At 40.2% G+C, this 15,418-nt stretch overlaps 1 protein-coding gene across 4 annotated transcripts in view; it reads right to left on the bottom strand.

The window, feature by feature from the left end:
• The window catches only part of LOC141764413 (protein sidekick-1-like), a 293,487-nt gene that overhangs the window by 79,382 nt on the left and 198,687 nt on the right, over nucleotides 1-15,418 (bottom strand). For all 4 annotated transcript variants that reach the window (XM_074629649.1, XM_074629650.1, XM_074629647.1 and 1 more), the window contains 3 exons: nucleotides 9,960-10,100; nucleotides 5,169-5,350; nucleotides 315-430 (listed from right to left, as the gene is read on the bottom strand). In XM_074629649.1, the coding sequence (XP_074485750.1) occupies nucleotides 315-430; nucleotides 5,169-5,350; nucleotides 9,960-10,100 (439 nt within the window). The remainder of the gene's footprint in view (nucleotides 1-314; nucleotides 431-5,168; nucleotides 5,351-9,959; nucleotides 10,101-15,418) is intronic.

Genomic DNA, 15,418 nt, shown 5'->3' with positions numbered 1-15,418 from the left:
GACAAAGTTTATGAGCTGAAGCGCAAACGAGTATTTCAATTGTTTAGTTTGGTGGTGTTAGAGGATGAAACTCCAACTATGATTTGTGCAGTTTGCCGCAAGTTTGAGAGCATTTACTTAAATAAAGATTAAACATGATAATTAAGTCTTTGTTGTTGTTTGATAACTGCTAATAAATAAAACAATTTGTATAGGAGCAAGTAACTGATTTGATAAAAACAATAGATTTTGAGCATGTAAATTTATGATACTGGCCGGGCAAGTGAAAAAAAACCCGTTCATGTTGAACTATGCACACACATGCAGAGGCTTACCTTGTATCCCTGGTTGATGCCATTAATAAACTGCTGAGGCGGAGGGTTCCATGTGAAGCGGATGGTCGTTGAGTTGATAGCTAAAACTTCCACTTCCTGCGGAGGTGCTGTGGGAACTAAGCACACACACATAACATTTAGCTGCAGTGGGTTCAACAAAGAGGGAAGAGGATGAGTGCTTAGATACACTGGAAAAAAACAACCCATACACAGTAACAAACTTGGCTCTAAGTTGCGGGAAAAAACAGTTTTCAGGGTTATGCTTTTACTTTTTCAACATGTAGTGCTTTCAAATACATCATACAGCGCCATATATTTCATTATTTTCACATTAAGATTCAGTTCATTTTTTAATTAAAAATATCTGCTAGGCTTGCAAAAGTTAAATGCCAAACCTATACTGCAATTCTCTGCTGCAAAATGACCTAATTTCCCAATAAAATTCATCTCATCTATTGTATTTTGCATTCACGTGTTTTGCATAGTATCAGTTTGGGAATGACTAAGTGAGATGAGGGTACTGCCCCTTTAGTGACTGCTGCTGAACAATGACGGCCCATAAAGACAGCGAAAATGATAAATGAAATCTATTAAGCCTTTCAGCCAGTGACCTCAGGAGGACAGACAGTGGCCACAGAAAGTTAGATGACTCACTGGAGTTGTTGGTTCAGTCCCGTAGACGCATCACTCACCCCTTTACTGCAGCCCTGTCAACCTTTATTACCCACATGATGTAACGGCACAGTACGCCATAATTTATTGATTCAAAAATTACAATGGATTAGATACAAGGATCATGACACTGGATTTGTATTAATACTTAACTTACAAAAGACACTCCGGCAATTTAGTATTGCACTCGCATAAAGTCGGAGGACTCACAAGAAGCAAATTTGAAAAAAAAGAATGGTCAAAATCGACAAATTAGAGGACGAGATATCCTATTTTTTAGTCCCCAGTATGGGTCAAGCTAAAAAAATACTGCATCTTATATTTCCCAAAGTGCAACTGGATGGTGTCTTTTCATTTTTAAAAATGGATGCCTCCTGAACGCCCACCTTCTTTCAAACCCAACACCTCAACTTTGTAATGTAGTTTTTCTGTTAAAAAATGTAAAGGGCGGGTCAATCTGCGTTCTGTTCCGTATTTTTCAAATGGAAACGCCCACTCAGCCTTTGCAAAAAGCAGTGACGTAGGTTACCAAAGTAAGCTAATCGAAGCTAATCAATAAGGTCATGAATAATGTGAATGCTAGCACTAGCTGAGTCAAAGTTAGATATGCTAAGTTTGTAAGTTGTGTATGTATGTATACTCATGCATTCTGCGAGATAAAATTACTGCTTTTGTGAATTTAGTCTGGCAGCTTTGGAGAGAGCGATATAACAGCTTCAGTTCCCCGTCGGAGCGGCTGTGGACGGGAGCAGCAGAAAAACGTATTGACCACCTAAAAAAAATTAAAATCAGTTGGAGTGTACGCTATATTTAGAATATTTTCACAGCTTTGCCTCGCCATCAGACAGCCCTTTCTGATGGAAAACTGAAGCCGTTATATCGCTGTCTTTATAGCCACCAGACTTCATTCACAAAAACAGTAATTTTACCTCACAGCATTTTGACACTAAAACATAAATACTTTGACTAAAATGTGAGTGTTCGTATTTGAATACATAAGGAACACCACTCGGAGACTACAGAGTGATATATAAACCTAAAAATAATAATAATAATAATAATAATGGACCCGCCCTTTAAGCTCCCAAAAATGCTCGTGACATCATCAGGATTATTTTTTTATCAAACTTTGGAAATTTCCCTCTAGAGCCACAGAAGACACTATACAGTACAACTGTGTTCACAGCCTGCATAGTACTACTCATGGCAGGTTAACTGAACTACATGTGTTAAATCGGTGGAGTGGCCCTTTAACTTATATACATACAGTATATAGAAATATATATATATTTACTTGCTAATTTACTTTATAATTGTGGCGAAGCAGCATTACTACACATCCATGTTGCTAACAGTCAGTAATAAACTAGGACTCTGAGTTTTTCCTGAGTTTAAATTTGAATCTAGGTTCAAATATTCAACAATAAAAAATTTTACTAATAAGAATATGCAGTCAAACTAAAGCAGAATAGTAATAATTTATATAGTAAATAGCAGAATAGCAATAAGTCTGTTTAAAGCGTGTATAAACTCGGCCAAGGCATTCATCATCCACCAGAAAGTGAGAAGACAGAGTGGTTAGAGATATAAGAGATTGTGGAATATACTATGAACATTATAGCGTTTTTTTACTATGAAATGTAGGTTACTTGTTCAATTTTGAAAAACATCCACTCCAAGATTGCTCCTCTGTCTTTTATGTTTATTTTTCCATCGCGTCAGGGTATGTACGTGCCTCTACATGTGAATCTTTATGCGTTATATGGAATCTATCAGAGCAGCAGGTCAGCGAGAGGAAGAGGCTCCATGATAACGTTAAAGCCAGGAAGAGAGTGTGACTGTGAAATGTGTGAGTGCTTATACATACTGCATGTGTGTCTGCGGGCACACGTTATGGTGATTACACTGTAAGGGGTTTATGCTGATGCTAGAGAGCCACAGAGTGATAATGCACTGTTGCATGATGGGAATGCCCTTTACATCTCATGTTTGAGCCAACCGAGGCCAGACGACACACAGACGCAAAGAGAGAGGAGAGTATACAGAATAAAAAACAAGAGAAAAGTGGAAGGGGAAGAGATAGTGAGAGAAAGAGAGCCAAAGGATGAGAAGACAGAGAGGGAGACGGAAGATTAATTGATGTTAAAGATGCTCCCCCCCCCGCTCTCCTCTCCGCCATGCTGACTGTACTCCTGGGGATCGGGCTTCTAACCCCTCGCAGCTCACAGCTACAGATAAAACACTAAACTCTGTCCTCTGGGGGAATCTTAGTATGCGCGTATGCCTGTATGCGAGAGAGCGGGAGACGAGCACTGTTATCAGAGTCTAACACTGAGTTCAACCACATCCTCTCAGAGATAGTGAGAGAGAGAACATGTCCAATCCATTGCAGCCACTCCCATTAAACCACATTAGAATAATTAATGAGCCTAACTCCCTCTCCTGAGTCTATAAACCTGTCCTGAACTCTTGTAATAATGACTGTGAGTTTTATGTGCATGTGTGTGTGCGTGTGTAGCTCGACCCATCCTTAATAAAGATAATATACTGTTGGAATAAAAGTCAGGAAGAGAAGAGCACGTGTTTAAAGAAGATTTACCCCCGCGACCACTTCCTCTTATATTCATCCGTCTCTCACTACATCTGCATGGATTTATGTTCGACAGACTTAAAAGTGTGTTCAGCCATGTTTATTACAATCAACACACTATATCGTTGCATCATATAATATATTTATAGAGTGCTCATTCCCTACAAACTCCCTGCAGCTCATCCTGCAGCACCCCATGGTGCTCCTTGGCCAGATGGGAGGTTTAATCCCTCCAGCAAGTCCTGGGTCGCCCCCAGGGTCTCCTCCCAGTTGCTTGAAGTTGATATGCCTTTGAGGGGACGCCTCAGGGGCGACTTTAACACAAGTCTGAACTGCACCAACTGGCTCCTCTCAAAGCTGAACTCCTTATCCTATCAATGACAGGGAAGCCAACCTGCCTGCGGAGGTGCTACTGCCTGTAACTGTGATCTCAGTCGTTGGATCACTACCCGAAAACGTAAAAATAGTTGAGGATGGTCTGCCTAATCACTATTACAACCCGTTACCATTATAGAAATGTTTCTCTGTAGTGTAAACATTTTTAGAGATGTATGCGTCGACACAATTGCATCAAAATGTATCCACATTAAAAAAAAAATATCTGGGCAGGTAAAGCAAAAGTTTTCTATACTGTAAGTGCAAAAGTGTGAGAAAGGGCATAAATGTGTCTGCTCTGTCAGGAGTCTCAGTTCAGAGTAGCAGGAGTAAAATTTCACACACGTGGGACGAGAGAGAGTTGACGGACAAGGAGATGGCAGAGGATTTGGTGTCAAAGTGAAAAGCAAAAGCGCCTGTTTTGGCAATATTTCAGATTTAAACCCAATGCTATAAGGGAACTATAATATTAAAGAGGCAATCGCCGTGACAAGGACGGAGCGGTAAGAGCCGTTGTGCGCGTTGCAGCGGCGCCGGGTCGAAATCTGCAACCCCGGAGAGGCCAGTCAAACTGTCACCCATTGATAAAGATCAAAGTCAGCACTCTACAGATATTGAGCACTGTCTTTTCTTGTAAAATGTCCGGTGTAATCAGTAACACCGGTGTTGGCACAAGTTTATTAACCGGTGGGAAAGTTTCCTCACCTTCACACCCCTACCAAGGTCTGATATGTTGACTTAAAGAACTGTCAACAATCTGTTAATCAGACAACAGTATGAGAAATCAGCACTGCCTCATCTCAAAATTTAAATCATTAAATGATTAACTATAATCTATTTATAGATTTTATTTGACCTCCAGGAAACACTTTAAAACACTCCAGCTTTGTCTCACACACATTTGCCCCCAGTGTATCATAATAACAAAGTGGGAAAGCGTGGGTGGTTATAATTTGGGATTGCCCAGATGTGAAGTCTTTTTGGTCCAGGATTTAAGGACTCGAGGAGCTTCTGTTGGGCAGTTAGTTAAAATAATGTACATTGAAAGATTATGCTACTAATACTTTTATGCTGGAATACTTTCAGTTCAGTGATATGTGTGTATGCAGGGACTGATGATTGACATAATGTCCCAAAATTGTACAAATGTACAATTGGTACATTCGCTTTGCCCTTCAAATGTGTGTGTGTGTGTGTGTGTGTGTGTCTTAACTCACCTCCCTGCAGAGTGTACTCAGTGACAGGGCTGCTGTAGACGCCCAGGCCGGCTCCAGTGAAGGCAGCCACCTGGATCTGGTATTGTGTCCAGATGATCAGATCTTTCAGCAGACAGTAGTTGGTCTCTGGGCTGCTAATGTTCTTCTCCTGGTAGTCCCCTGGCAGCCCTGCCAGACGGTACCTACACACACACACACGCACACGCACACGCAACCGCACGCACACACACACACACACACACACACACACACACACACACACGTAAATATGTTGAGTTGTAGATAAACAAGTAAGCAAGTGGTTCAGCATAAGTCAAAACACAAAGAACATGTATGTATAGTGTCCTTGAGCAAGAAAATAAACCCAGAATTGCTCCCGATATATTATGTATATACTGTATGTGTATAGAAGACCAAAACCTTTCTTCCACAGTTTCTTCCCGACTGCAGCTGGCCTCAACAATAAGGCCTGCGACCCCCACTGATACTGACTCCCATCTCACCCAATGGACACTACATGTTACATTAATGTTAAGTCTCCATATCTGCGTTACATTAACACACATTTAGTATTATCTTTGCACATTGCACATATTCTTGATACTTTATACTGTGAACATTTGCACATTCCATCCTCTTTGTAAAACACAGCTCTTATCATTTTAAAAACAGATATTGATATTTTAATTTTTTTATATATATATTTCTCATATTTCTATTTCTAAATTTCTATTTTAGTTATGATTCTTGACTTTTGCAGTATTTGCTTTTTATCTTTATTTTCTCTTACTACTTTTATTGTTATGCATCAAGACTAGGGCTGCAACTAATGATTATTTTCATTGTCGATTATTCCGTCTATTATTTTCTCGATTAATCGATTAGTTGTTTGGTCTATAAAATGTCAGAAAATGGTGAAAAATGTCAATCAGTGTTTCCCAAAGCCCAAGATGATGTCATCAAGTGTCTTGTTTTGTCCACGACACAAAGATATTCAGTTTACTGTCATAGAGGAGTAAAGAAACCAGAAAATATTCACACTTAAGACGCTGGAATCAGAGAATTTTTGTTTTTTTTCTTAAAAAAATGATTCATAGCGATTGATTGATTATCAAAATAGTTGCTGATTAATTTAATAGCTGACAATCGATTAATCATTGCAGCTCTAATCAAAATACCAGGAAAATGTATGTAAAAACATACTTGCTTTGGACAAAATCATGTAATGAATGAACTTAATATAACCAAGTGTGCTCATAGAATCATCCCAAGTCTGGAAATCTATAATAATAATAATATCATACTAGTGTAAATACTACTTTATATGCCGGAATGCACATTTTTAAATAAACAGAAAATTCACAGTCACACAGTATCACTCATGTTGGCAGAGAAACTATTCTAAAGGATTTTCTACTGTTGAAAATCACTTGAATCACGTCTGAATCCCTAAAAAATAAAAACCTTTAATGCCCGGTAGACATCTCTGAATAGTGCACCTTCAAGGCCTTCGCTTTACTACATGTGATATAAATGTCCACTTAAAAGGATATATGACCCGACTAGACGGGGAGGTGTAATACCACTTAGGTATTGTACATATCTGATGGAGCTGAATGGAGTAATAATCCACATGTCAGCGTTTTAATATGGAGCCTATTCGGTGTAACAGGATATTCCAACGTTTCACCGGCTGAGTCAGCGCTCTATCGCACATGCATGCTGTACAGTATACACACAACACACTCATACACACAAACAGATACACAAAGTGAGGGGGCGCCGGAGGCTGACAGGGGATCTCTGTAGTGGAGGGGAGATAACCCCTTCCTCCTCTCTCTCCACCTGACACACTGACACTCACACTGGGAAGAGGAAGAGGAGGAGGAAGAGGAGGTGAGGAGTGAAAAGTGGGAGAACATGGGAGAAAGAGAGCGAGGATGTGCCAGCTGATACAACGAGGAGAAAGGAGGACCCAAACGGAAGGGCAGGAGGAGCTAGAAGCTCTGTCCTATAAAGCTGAGATGACACTGTGGAGATGTGTGAGTGTTCGTTTCTATTTTGGACTGATTTCTGAAGTGGAGGCAGATGACTCACTGAACGAGGATAAAGACCTGATAACTTCTGCTGCAATTATATGCAAATTTGGTGTGAGGCAGCTGATGACAGTTTGATTACACCCAGTGTGTCACATTTTAGGTAGACATCAAAGTGAAGGACAGTGGACCAAGGGCAGCCAGAGCATCTGTAAAGAGCACTGCGTGTGAATGTATGTGTGTGGTTATCTGATAAAAAGGGAGAGGGGGAGCCACAAAAATGAATATATATATATGGGCGCAATTTGCCAGGGGATAGGGGGGATTCCCCCCCCCCTGGTCTATATATCCCTGCTTCTGCTGAATTATTTTTATCTCCGGTGGTGTGATTAATGCTACTTCACCAATAGACCATATAAAATAACTAAAATAAAAACTGTTTAGAATATATCTAAGTAAAGCTCTGCAAAGTGAGAACAGTCTGTGATGGAAACAACAATAAAATCAGAAATATCAGAGCTTGTGCTTGTGTGACAATAGAGATGACATGGCGTCTAGGTGATGAACGTCTCCACTAGAGATGTTCTGATAAAATGTTTTTCTTCCCGATACCTGAATTTGCGGTATAGGCCGATACCGAGTACCGATCCGATACCAGCGTGATAAAAATATAACAGCTGACCATGTATGGATGTGATATGATTACTATCTTTGCTGTATGGCCTGGCTTAGGTTAAACATGAACAAATGCATACAGAGAATGAATGCAATAGAACTTTCTTTTATTGTTCAGTTTGTCAGTTACAAAGAATATAAATAAATGAAGCGAGGAATAAATAACATATCTGTATTCTCTTAGCTGTCTCCTCAGTGGACAGCCTGTGTGCTAATTTGTTCTGCAGGGTGCAATATTCACACACCCTTGAAACAAAAGCCTTACATACTGTACATATCGCCATTTCACTTGTTGGATTTTCCACTGTGAAATATAAACGGCTGACATTTTCCCCGCTCTGACTTCGGTTACAATCTCCACTTGCACCACACTGTTGTAGTAGATACCAGTGGCAGCCATGATACATCCAGGGTGACAACAGAGTGAAGGCTACTGTTTTTTGAGCGGTGAAGAAGAATTGATTTCTTGTTAAACAAGTTGATTTTTTTCTGGATTAATAAATTATGGTATCGGATCGCAGATATCCAATCCCGAATTCTGGGCAGTATCGGACGCATTTCCGATACTGGTATTGGTATCATACAACTCTAGTCTCCACGCTGAACAGTCTGCTGTTCATCTCAGTAAATGTACCAGGGGTCTCCTCCTTCCCTGCCTGGAGATTTGCAGAGATGTGGGGTGAAAGTGGGGCGATACGCCACAGATGACCCCTCCACAGGAAAGCAAAAAGCTATACATTTTTATACTGACAGCTTGTTGTGCTATTACATTCTGTGATTATTTTCTATTAAATATTGAAGTTTATAAATAAGTGTTTTGGTACGACTGGCTGAGTGGCGCTATCCATGGTGCTGAAAGTTAAATTAGCATTTATACTTTTGTTCTGTTGTGTATGATCTCATCCCCTATGTGTCCGCATGAGGAAAGGACAAGGTAAGAGACTGAAAATATTGCGCTACTTGATGGATTACATTTTTAAAAATGGATTAAAATATCCCTGCAAATACAGTGGTTAAGTTCAAGTTCTGAAATTATTTTATTAAAGTTCGGAATTAATCTATAAATGTAACTTTAACAGCTGCAAGAAATAGCCTAACAAGCCCACAATATAATTCTAAATGTTGTCAATTCAATTACAATATACATTTTCATAAGTTTTCTCTAACCTAGGGCTGCAACTATCAATTCTTCGTAGTATTGAGTTATCAGAGAGTTATTTTTTACATCTGGTTAGTCTTTAAAGGAGCAATATGTAGCACTGACAGCTAGTGTTTAAAATGGGTAACAGCAGGCCAAATTCATAATACTGGAGCCGTGGCCCGTCTGCTCCTCCGGTGTGACTGATAACAGTTAGCGCACGTTTTCGCAATTTGAGGGTTACCTTCTAGACACGACCGTGTTAGCCTCTGGCCACCAACAGTAGTCAGAATCACTTCACCAGCTGTGTGTCTCAAATACTCGCTGCCTTGATAACCCAGCTGCACACGGACCACAGAGAGATGTGCCGAGGCTTTTCAGGTCGGGTAGAATCTAACGTTATCTCAGTTGATCCAGTTCGTTAGCTTGCTTCCATGGCTGCAGAAGGCTGTGTTTACGTGCCGATTTGTTTCGTATGTGGCATATGGGAACATACTGGGAGTAGCATTGTCGTCGGAGATTTCAATTAAGCATATTTCATTAATCTCTGATGACAGATCATGGTCATTTTATTATTTATTACAGTAAATATGTTACATATTGGTCCTCTAAATCTCAGAAAATAGTGGAAAATGCTTGTCACAATATTCCAAGGTGACCATGTGAAATTGCTTGTTTTCTCTGTCTAACAGTCTATAGTAAATAACCCGAGAAACAGCAAAAAGAAGCGTATTGCTGATAAAAAAATTGTTGACAGTTTATTTTCTGGCATGCAACTATTCAATTATTACATGTTTCTATAAGCCAGTATAATTCCAAATGTAATGCATGTTGTCGGTTTGGTATTTAAAAACTTCTATACAGTGCAGAGCTCCCAAGTCCTGAAAGCCAAATACTGTATGTATGTGTGTGTGTGTTTCTGTGTGCGTATATACTGTATACCTGAGCACATATCCTCGGAGGACTCCGTTGAGCTGCGGTTCTGGCGGAGGCTGCCACTGGACCATGATGGACTGGTTTGTCCGCCCACTGGCCACAATATTCTTCGGAGGAGCGCTGGGTGCCTCCTCCCTCAGCATCAATCTAACACACACACACACAAAGAAAGAGAGACAAATGATTTTGATTAGGTTTATTAGGCGTCTTGTAATGAGAATAGAAGGCTAAAAAAGAATTTATTTCCCAAGTATCTTCATCTCTTCTAATCTTGGGATCAGATTGTCTACAAACACATTATCATGTTTGTCAGTGGAGATACATGATGGGACGGAGCTGCAACTTATTATAGAGAATCATCTCACAGCTTAAGCAGCTCTGATGAATTCTTATTGAATTCTGGGCTCATCTCGCTCATCCCTCGTCCTTCTCCACGTGTATCTTGCAATTTCATTTAATGCATTTGCTGTTCATCTCTGGCTATATTGTTCATTTATTTCCAAACAAACCACCGCTGCTGCTGATGGAAGCATTTAACGCATCACTTCCAGAGCGCCAGAGGATTTCTCTTGGGAATGATGGAGCTGGCACCGGGTGTTTAAAACAACAAATTGTAAAGAGCGTTCATGAACTTGGTTCGAGTGTGTTTTCAGCTCAGAACAACAAACAGACATTTACTGTCTATTTACTGTTTATATTCTGTTTTACTTCTCTCCTTTTAACTTGACTAATGTCACATTTATACACCCGCAGTCTTTGTCCGGGAAGTTTCTATTTCAACGCTGCCGCAGCAATAGACAGTTGATCACTATTAGTTGAGAATGAGCAAAGAGCTCGTCTTTTTATTTCTGGCGAGACAGCGTGATCCCTCGCTCTCTCTGCCCTCTTCAACTCTCTTCTGTCTCTCCGAACCTCTTCCCATCTTTCCATTCGACACTTTGATCCCCTTCTCTGTTTTTTCTCTCTCCCATCTGCAAACTTTCACCTTTCCTCCATCACGTCCTTTGGCCTCAATTATTTCATCCTTCTATCTTTTGCTCATCTCCTTCCGTCCTCTTCACCGCTGTAAAGCCCCCCTCCCCTCCGTGCCCCACCCGTGATTAAAGCTCCCAGCCCTCTCATGGTTGGTAAAGCACACGGGCTGAGCTGGTCAGCCTCTGGCTTTACAGTAAGCAGCTCAGCTAACGTAATCAGAGCCATATGTGCTCACACACACACACACACACACACACACACACACACATATAAACACACCAAACAAATTTCTCCCAGCTTAAGACAGACTGCTACATCCGATGGTCTTTTCCCTTCCATGGATTATGTCTGGAGATTTACACCCCCCCTCCTCACTTCCCCTCTGTGCCCCACGTCTGCCTGAATGATTCTCTATGAGCTATCGAGCCATTAGCCGAGATATGGCTCTCTGTATTTGTGTGTCTGAATCTGTATGTGCCTATAAATGTGTGTGCACATCTATATGTGTGTGTGAAAGTGAGGGTGTGAAAGCTGTTAGCTCGAGACTTGCGCAGGCGGATATATGGCACAGGCCAGTGGTTTTACAGCTGTGCTTTACTTCCATTAGGTTAGGCACTGTCAGACAGCACCAGGTGCTGCAGGCATACACATGTACAGTACACACACGCACACACACACACACATAGGCTAATGGGCCTTGTGTGAATGAGATGGGCATTAGTGTAGCCGCCTGGAAATGGGGTATATATAATCCTCAACTATACCACTGCTTTTGACTGAAATTGATGATGCACATTAATGCACATACACAAACTCACACACACACCCATACAGTGCTGAACAGATGCGGCCATTCACTGTTTGACTGCAAGTGAAACACACACAAATGCACGCTGACACACTTGTACTCGATAGCAGAAACTCCTTGTGAATCGCTTTAATTCCCTCCCAACCATTTACGGGGTAAATATTTCATACAGTGGGTTCAGTATGAGGACATCACACCAGAGATTAAATATACAAACCCCAAACATTCACACTAACAGCCATACTTGAACTACATCCAAACAAACCAAACACAGCCCGTAACTTTGTCTGAACGCTGTGCGACACACTTTCTCTGTCCCTTGTTATTAAGGAAAAGAGGACATTTTCTGCAGGAGATTTACATGTTTTCGTGTGTGAGTGAAAGTGTGTGTGTTTGGGGTGGGGTGGGGTGGGATGTATTTTGTGAGTCCCTATGCTGTGGGAATTAGTTAAACTTTCTATCTGTGTCATTCTCCATAGTTAAATGCCCGGCGGCTTTCTCACTAAGTCCACATACACACCGACTGTTAAATTTAATGGTGTTACCGGGATGTTAAATCTGCCTCTATTCAAACAGGATAGTAACATTTAGATGCAGTGGGAGTAGGAAATAGAGAGGAATAAACAGAGGGCAACAGGAATAAAAAAAAAAAAGGAAGGGAGAGAAACCAGATGTGACATGATTGGGTAAAACCAGCCAAATAGATTAGCTTATTTTCTTCTTGTTTGACACTCTAAGTCTTGACTACTTTAAATGTTGTGCTGTTTTGCCCGAGGCTAAAAGCTGCACAAATGGAGGAGGCTGACAAACTAACGAGAGTGTGTCCGGGAAATAGAGAAACTTTGTGCATTATTCTCACAATAGAGCTAAACCAGCTGAGGCACATATTTACTGCTGTATGTGTACTTTATGTTGGTCACTTTAATAGAAAATAGATTTGTAGTCACAATACCTGATCGGCCAATGACATTTTTTACCACATACCAACAACGATGCTTTAAAACTAGGGCTGTCAAAGTTAACGCAATAATAATGCGTTTACATAAATCTGTTTTAACGCCACTCATTTATTTAACGCATAACGCAACTTTTTAGGTTGTAGCGGGCTCAGTTTAAAGCTAGAGTGAAGGAACAGTCCCTTGACCTCTGACCTCAAGATATGTGAATGAAAATCGGTTCTTTCACATGCCCACTTTATGATAATCGCATGCAGTTTGGGGCAAGTCATAGTCAAGTCAGCACACTGACACACTGACAGCTGTTGTTGCCTGTTGGGCTTCAGTTTACCATGTCATGATTTGAGAATATTTGTTATGCTAAATGCAGTACCTGTGAGGGTTTCTGGACAATATTTATCAATGTTTTGTGTTGTTAATTGATTTACAATAATAAATATATACATATATTTGCATAAAGCAGCATATTTGCCCACTCCCATGTTGATAAGAGTATTAAATACTTGACAAATCTCCCTTTAAGGTGCATTTTGAACAGATAAAAAGTGTGCGATTAATTTGCGATTGCGAAAACTATGGACAATCAACCGATTAATCGAGATTAAATATTTTAATCGGTTGACAGCCCTTTTCAAAACCAATCAAATGTGACACTAGATGATCTGTCATTATTGATAGAAAATATTTTTCATGTAAAAATAAGAAGTTATGGCTGACTGTAATGTAATGTGAATGTGAATGTATTGTCTTTAACACAAACAAAGCAAATAACAATCAAAGCTTTACCTGCTCCTGTCTGTGTTTGTGTATACATTTGATTAAATGTGTGTGTGTGTGTGTGTGTGTGTGTGGGGTAGACTGACGCCATGCATCAAAGCAAGAGGTCCATCGCTTTGACTAATTCAAGGCTGATTAGAGCTTTCACAAACAATGAGTAATCGATGGATGTAAGTGCCAGTCACAGCTGATTACCCTCTGTTGCTGAAAATAAACAATAATTGTGCAGAAACTGGGTCTCTATGTTTCGCAGGTGTTTTCTAGTATAAGCTTAACATGGATGTTTTGCCTGGAAAGTGTCACAAACTGTACTAACAAACATGTTGTGTTTTGTCGTCTGTAACATTAGTAACTATTTGCTTTTAGCCATGATGCAACTGGCATAGCTGCAATGTCAGTTGGTCGTTCCACCACTTTGGTCGAGACTGAAATATCTCAACAACTATTAGATGGACTATCATTCATGTTAAGCCTACTGACTGTGGTGATCACCTGACTTTACCTCGAGCACCACCATGAGGTTGACATTTGTGGTTTTCAGTGAAATGTCTCAACAACTGGATTACCATCAAATTTGGTACAGACATTCGTGTCCTCTTCAAGTTGAATTGTAACAACTTTGATGATCCCTGAACTTTTCCTCTAGTGCCATTTGTCCAATACTTTCATGACTAAATTAAATACCTGTAAAACTAATGACATTCCCATCAGCCTCAGCTGTATTTTATATTTAGTACTAATTAGAAAATGTTAGCATGCTTACACGCTAAACTAAGATAGTGAACATAATATACAAATAATTCCTGTTTAACATCAAAGTGTTCTCATTGTCATTGTGACCATGTTAGCATGCTGTTGTTAGCATTTAGCACTTTGGGGGTGGCGGTTAGGTCAAATTATTTTGGCTAATTGAAGCATAACATTTCCATCATGGTTTTGTTTTATGTCAAAAGTGCTGAATAAGGGATTAGGAGCATTTCTATTGCCTCTTAAAGGCTCTCAACGTGGCGACGGCAAAACGGTGGCTAACGGTGCTAACAGTGCAAACAACAGCGAAAGTGCTGACAGAGATAACAATGTTAACCTGAGGGGGCACTGGAGGGTGGGTGCTACGCTTCCGCATCAACGCCGTCGGTCGGTATGGCGGTATTGGCTCAGATTTACCTTTTTTTTTTTTGTTTATTGTTGTATGATGGAAGAAGTTTTTTTCCAGCTTATATCTAAAAATATTCACAGTAATAGTCTGGTTTCTATTCATGTTTATCCCTTCTTACATAATTTGTATCTGTGGGATCTGCCAGGTATGTGTAGGACTAAGCTGTAGCTTATTACCTCCTCTTCAAAAAATGTTGACTAGGGGGCTACGCAACATATGGGGACACAGCAAGAACAAAGCTATGGCTGAGCCTTCATTGTATTTCCTGCTACATTGTCTGTGTGTTTACAGTGAAGAAAAGAGTAAATTGAAGAAATGCCTGTAATCTCGTCCATTTATACTTGACAAACAACGAGCTCTTCCTCATCTGGCCGAGCTTTTATCAGTGCAAGCCTTCTCTCTACAATTGGCTTGATGTTTCCTCTCTATAGCTTAAAGTAAATAAATCACTCCCTATGCAATAGGCACCTTCAACATCGTTTCGGCCACAGTTAAACACAGATATACAGTATAATTCAAGATTGACATGCTGGAAAGCACAGGACAAATCTCCAGTAAATCTTTTAAATCTCCCAAAGCTCTTACAGCATTATTTTTTTTGTATTTATTAGCGTATGTGTGCGTGATAGAAAGGAAAAGTGTGTTTTATCACACATTCGGTGTTAAACTCTGATGTGTTCGGTTTCTGACTGAACAGCTGGAATAAAAAATAAGAGCAGAGGCAAAGAGAATTGAGACAGATGCCCGGAGTTCAAGGCATTAATGCATAATCTGTCTTCTCTCTGTTAATGCT

This window comes from Sebastes fasciatus, chromosome 3 (genome assembly GCF_043250625.1).
Source record: "Sebastes fasciatus isolate fSebFas1 chromosome 3, fSebFas1.pri, whole genome shotgun sequence".
Lineage (NCBI taxonomy): Eukaryota > Metazoa > Chordata > Actinopteri > Perciformes > Sebastidae > Sebastes > Sebastes fasciatus.
Note: the sequence above shows the minus strand (reverse complement) of the source record. Positions and strands in the feature narration are given on the sequence as shown.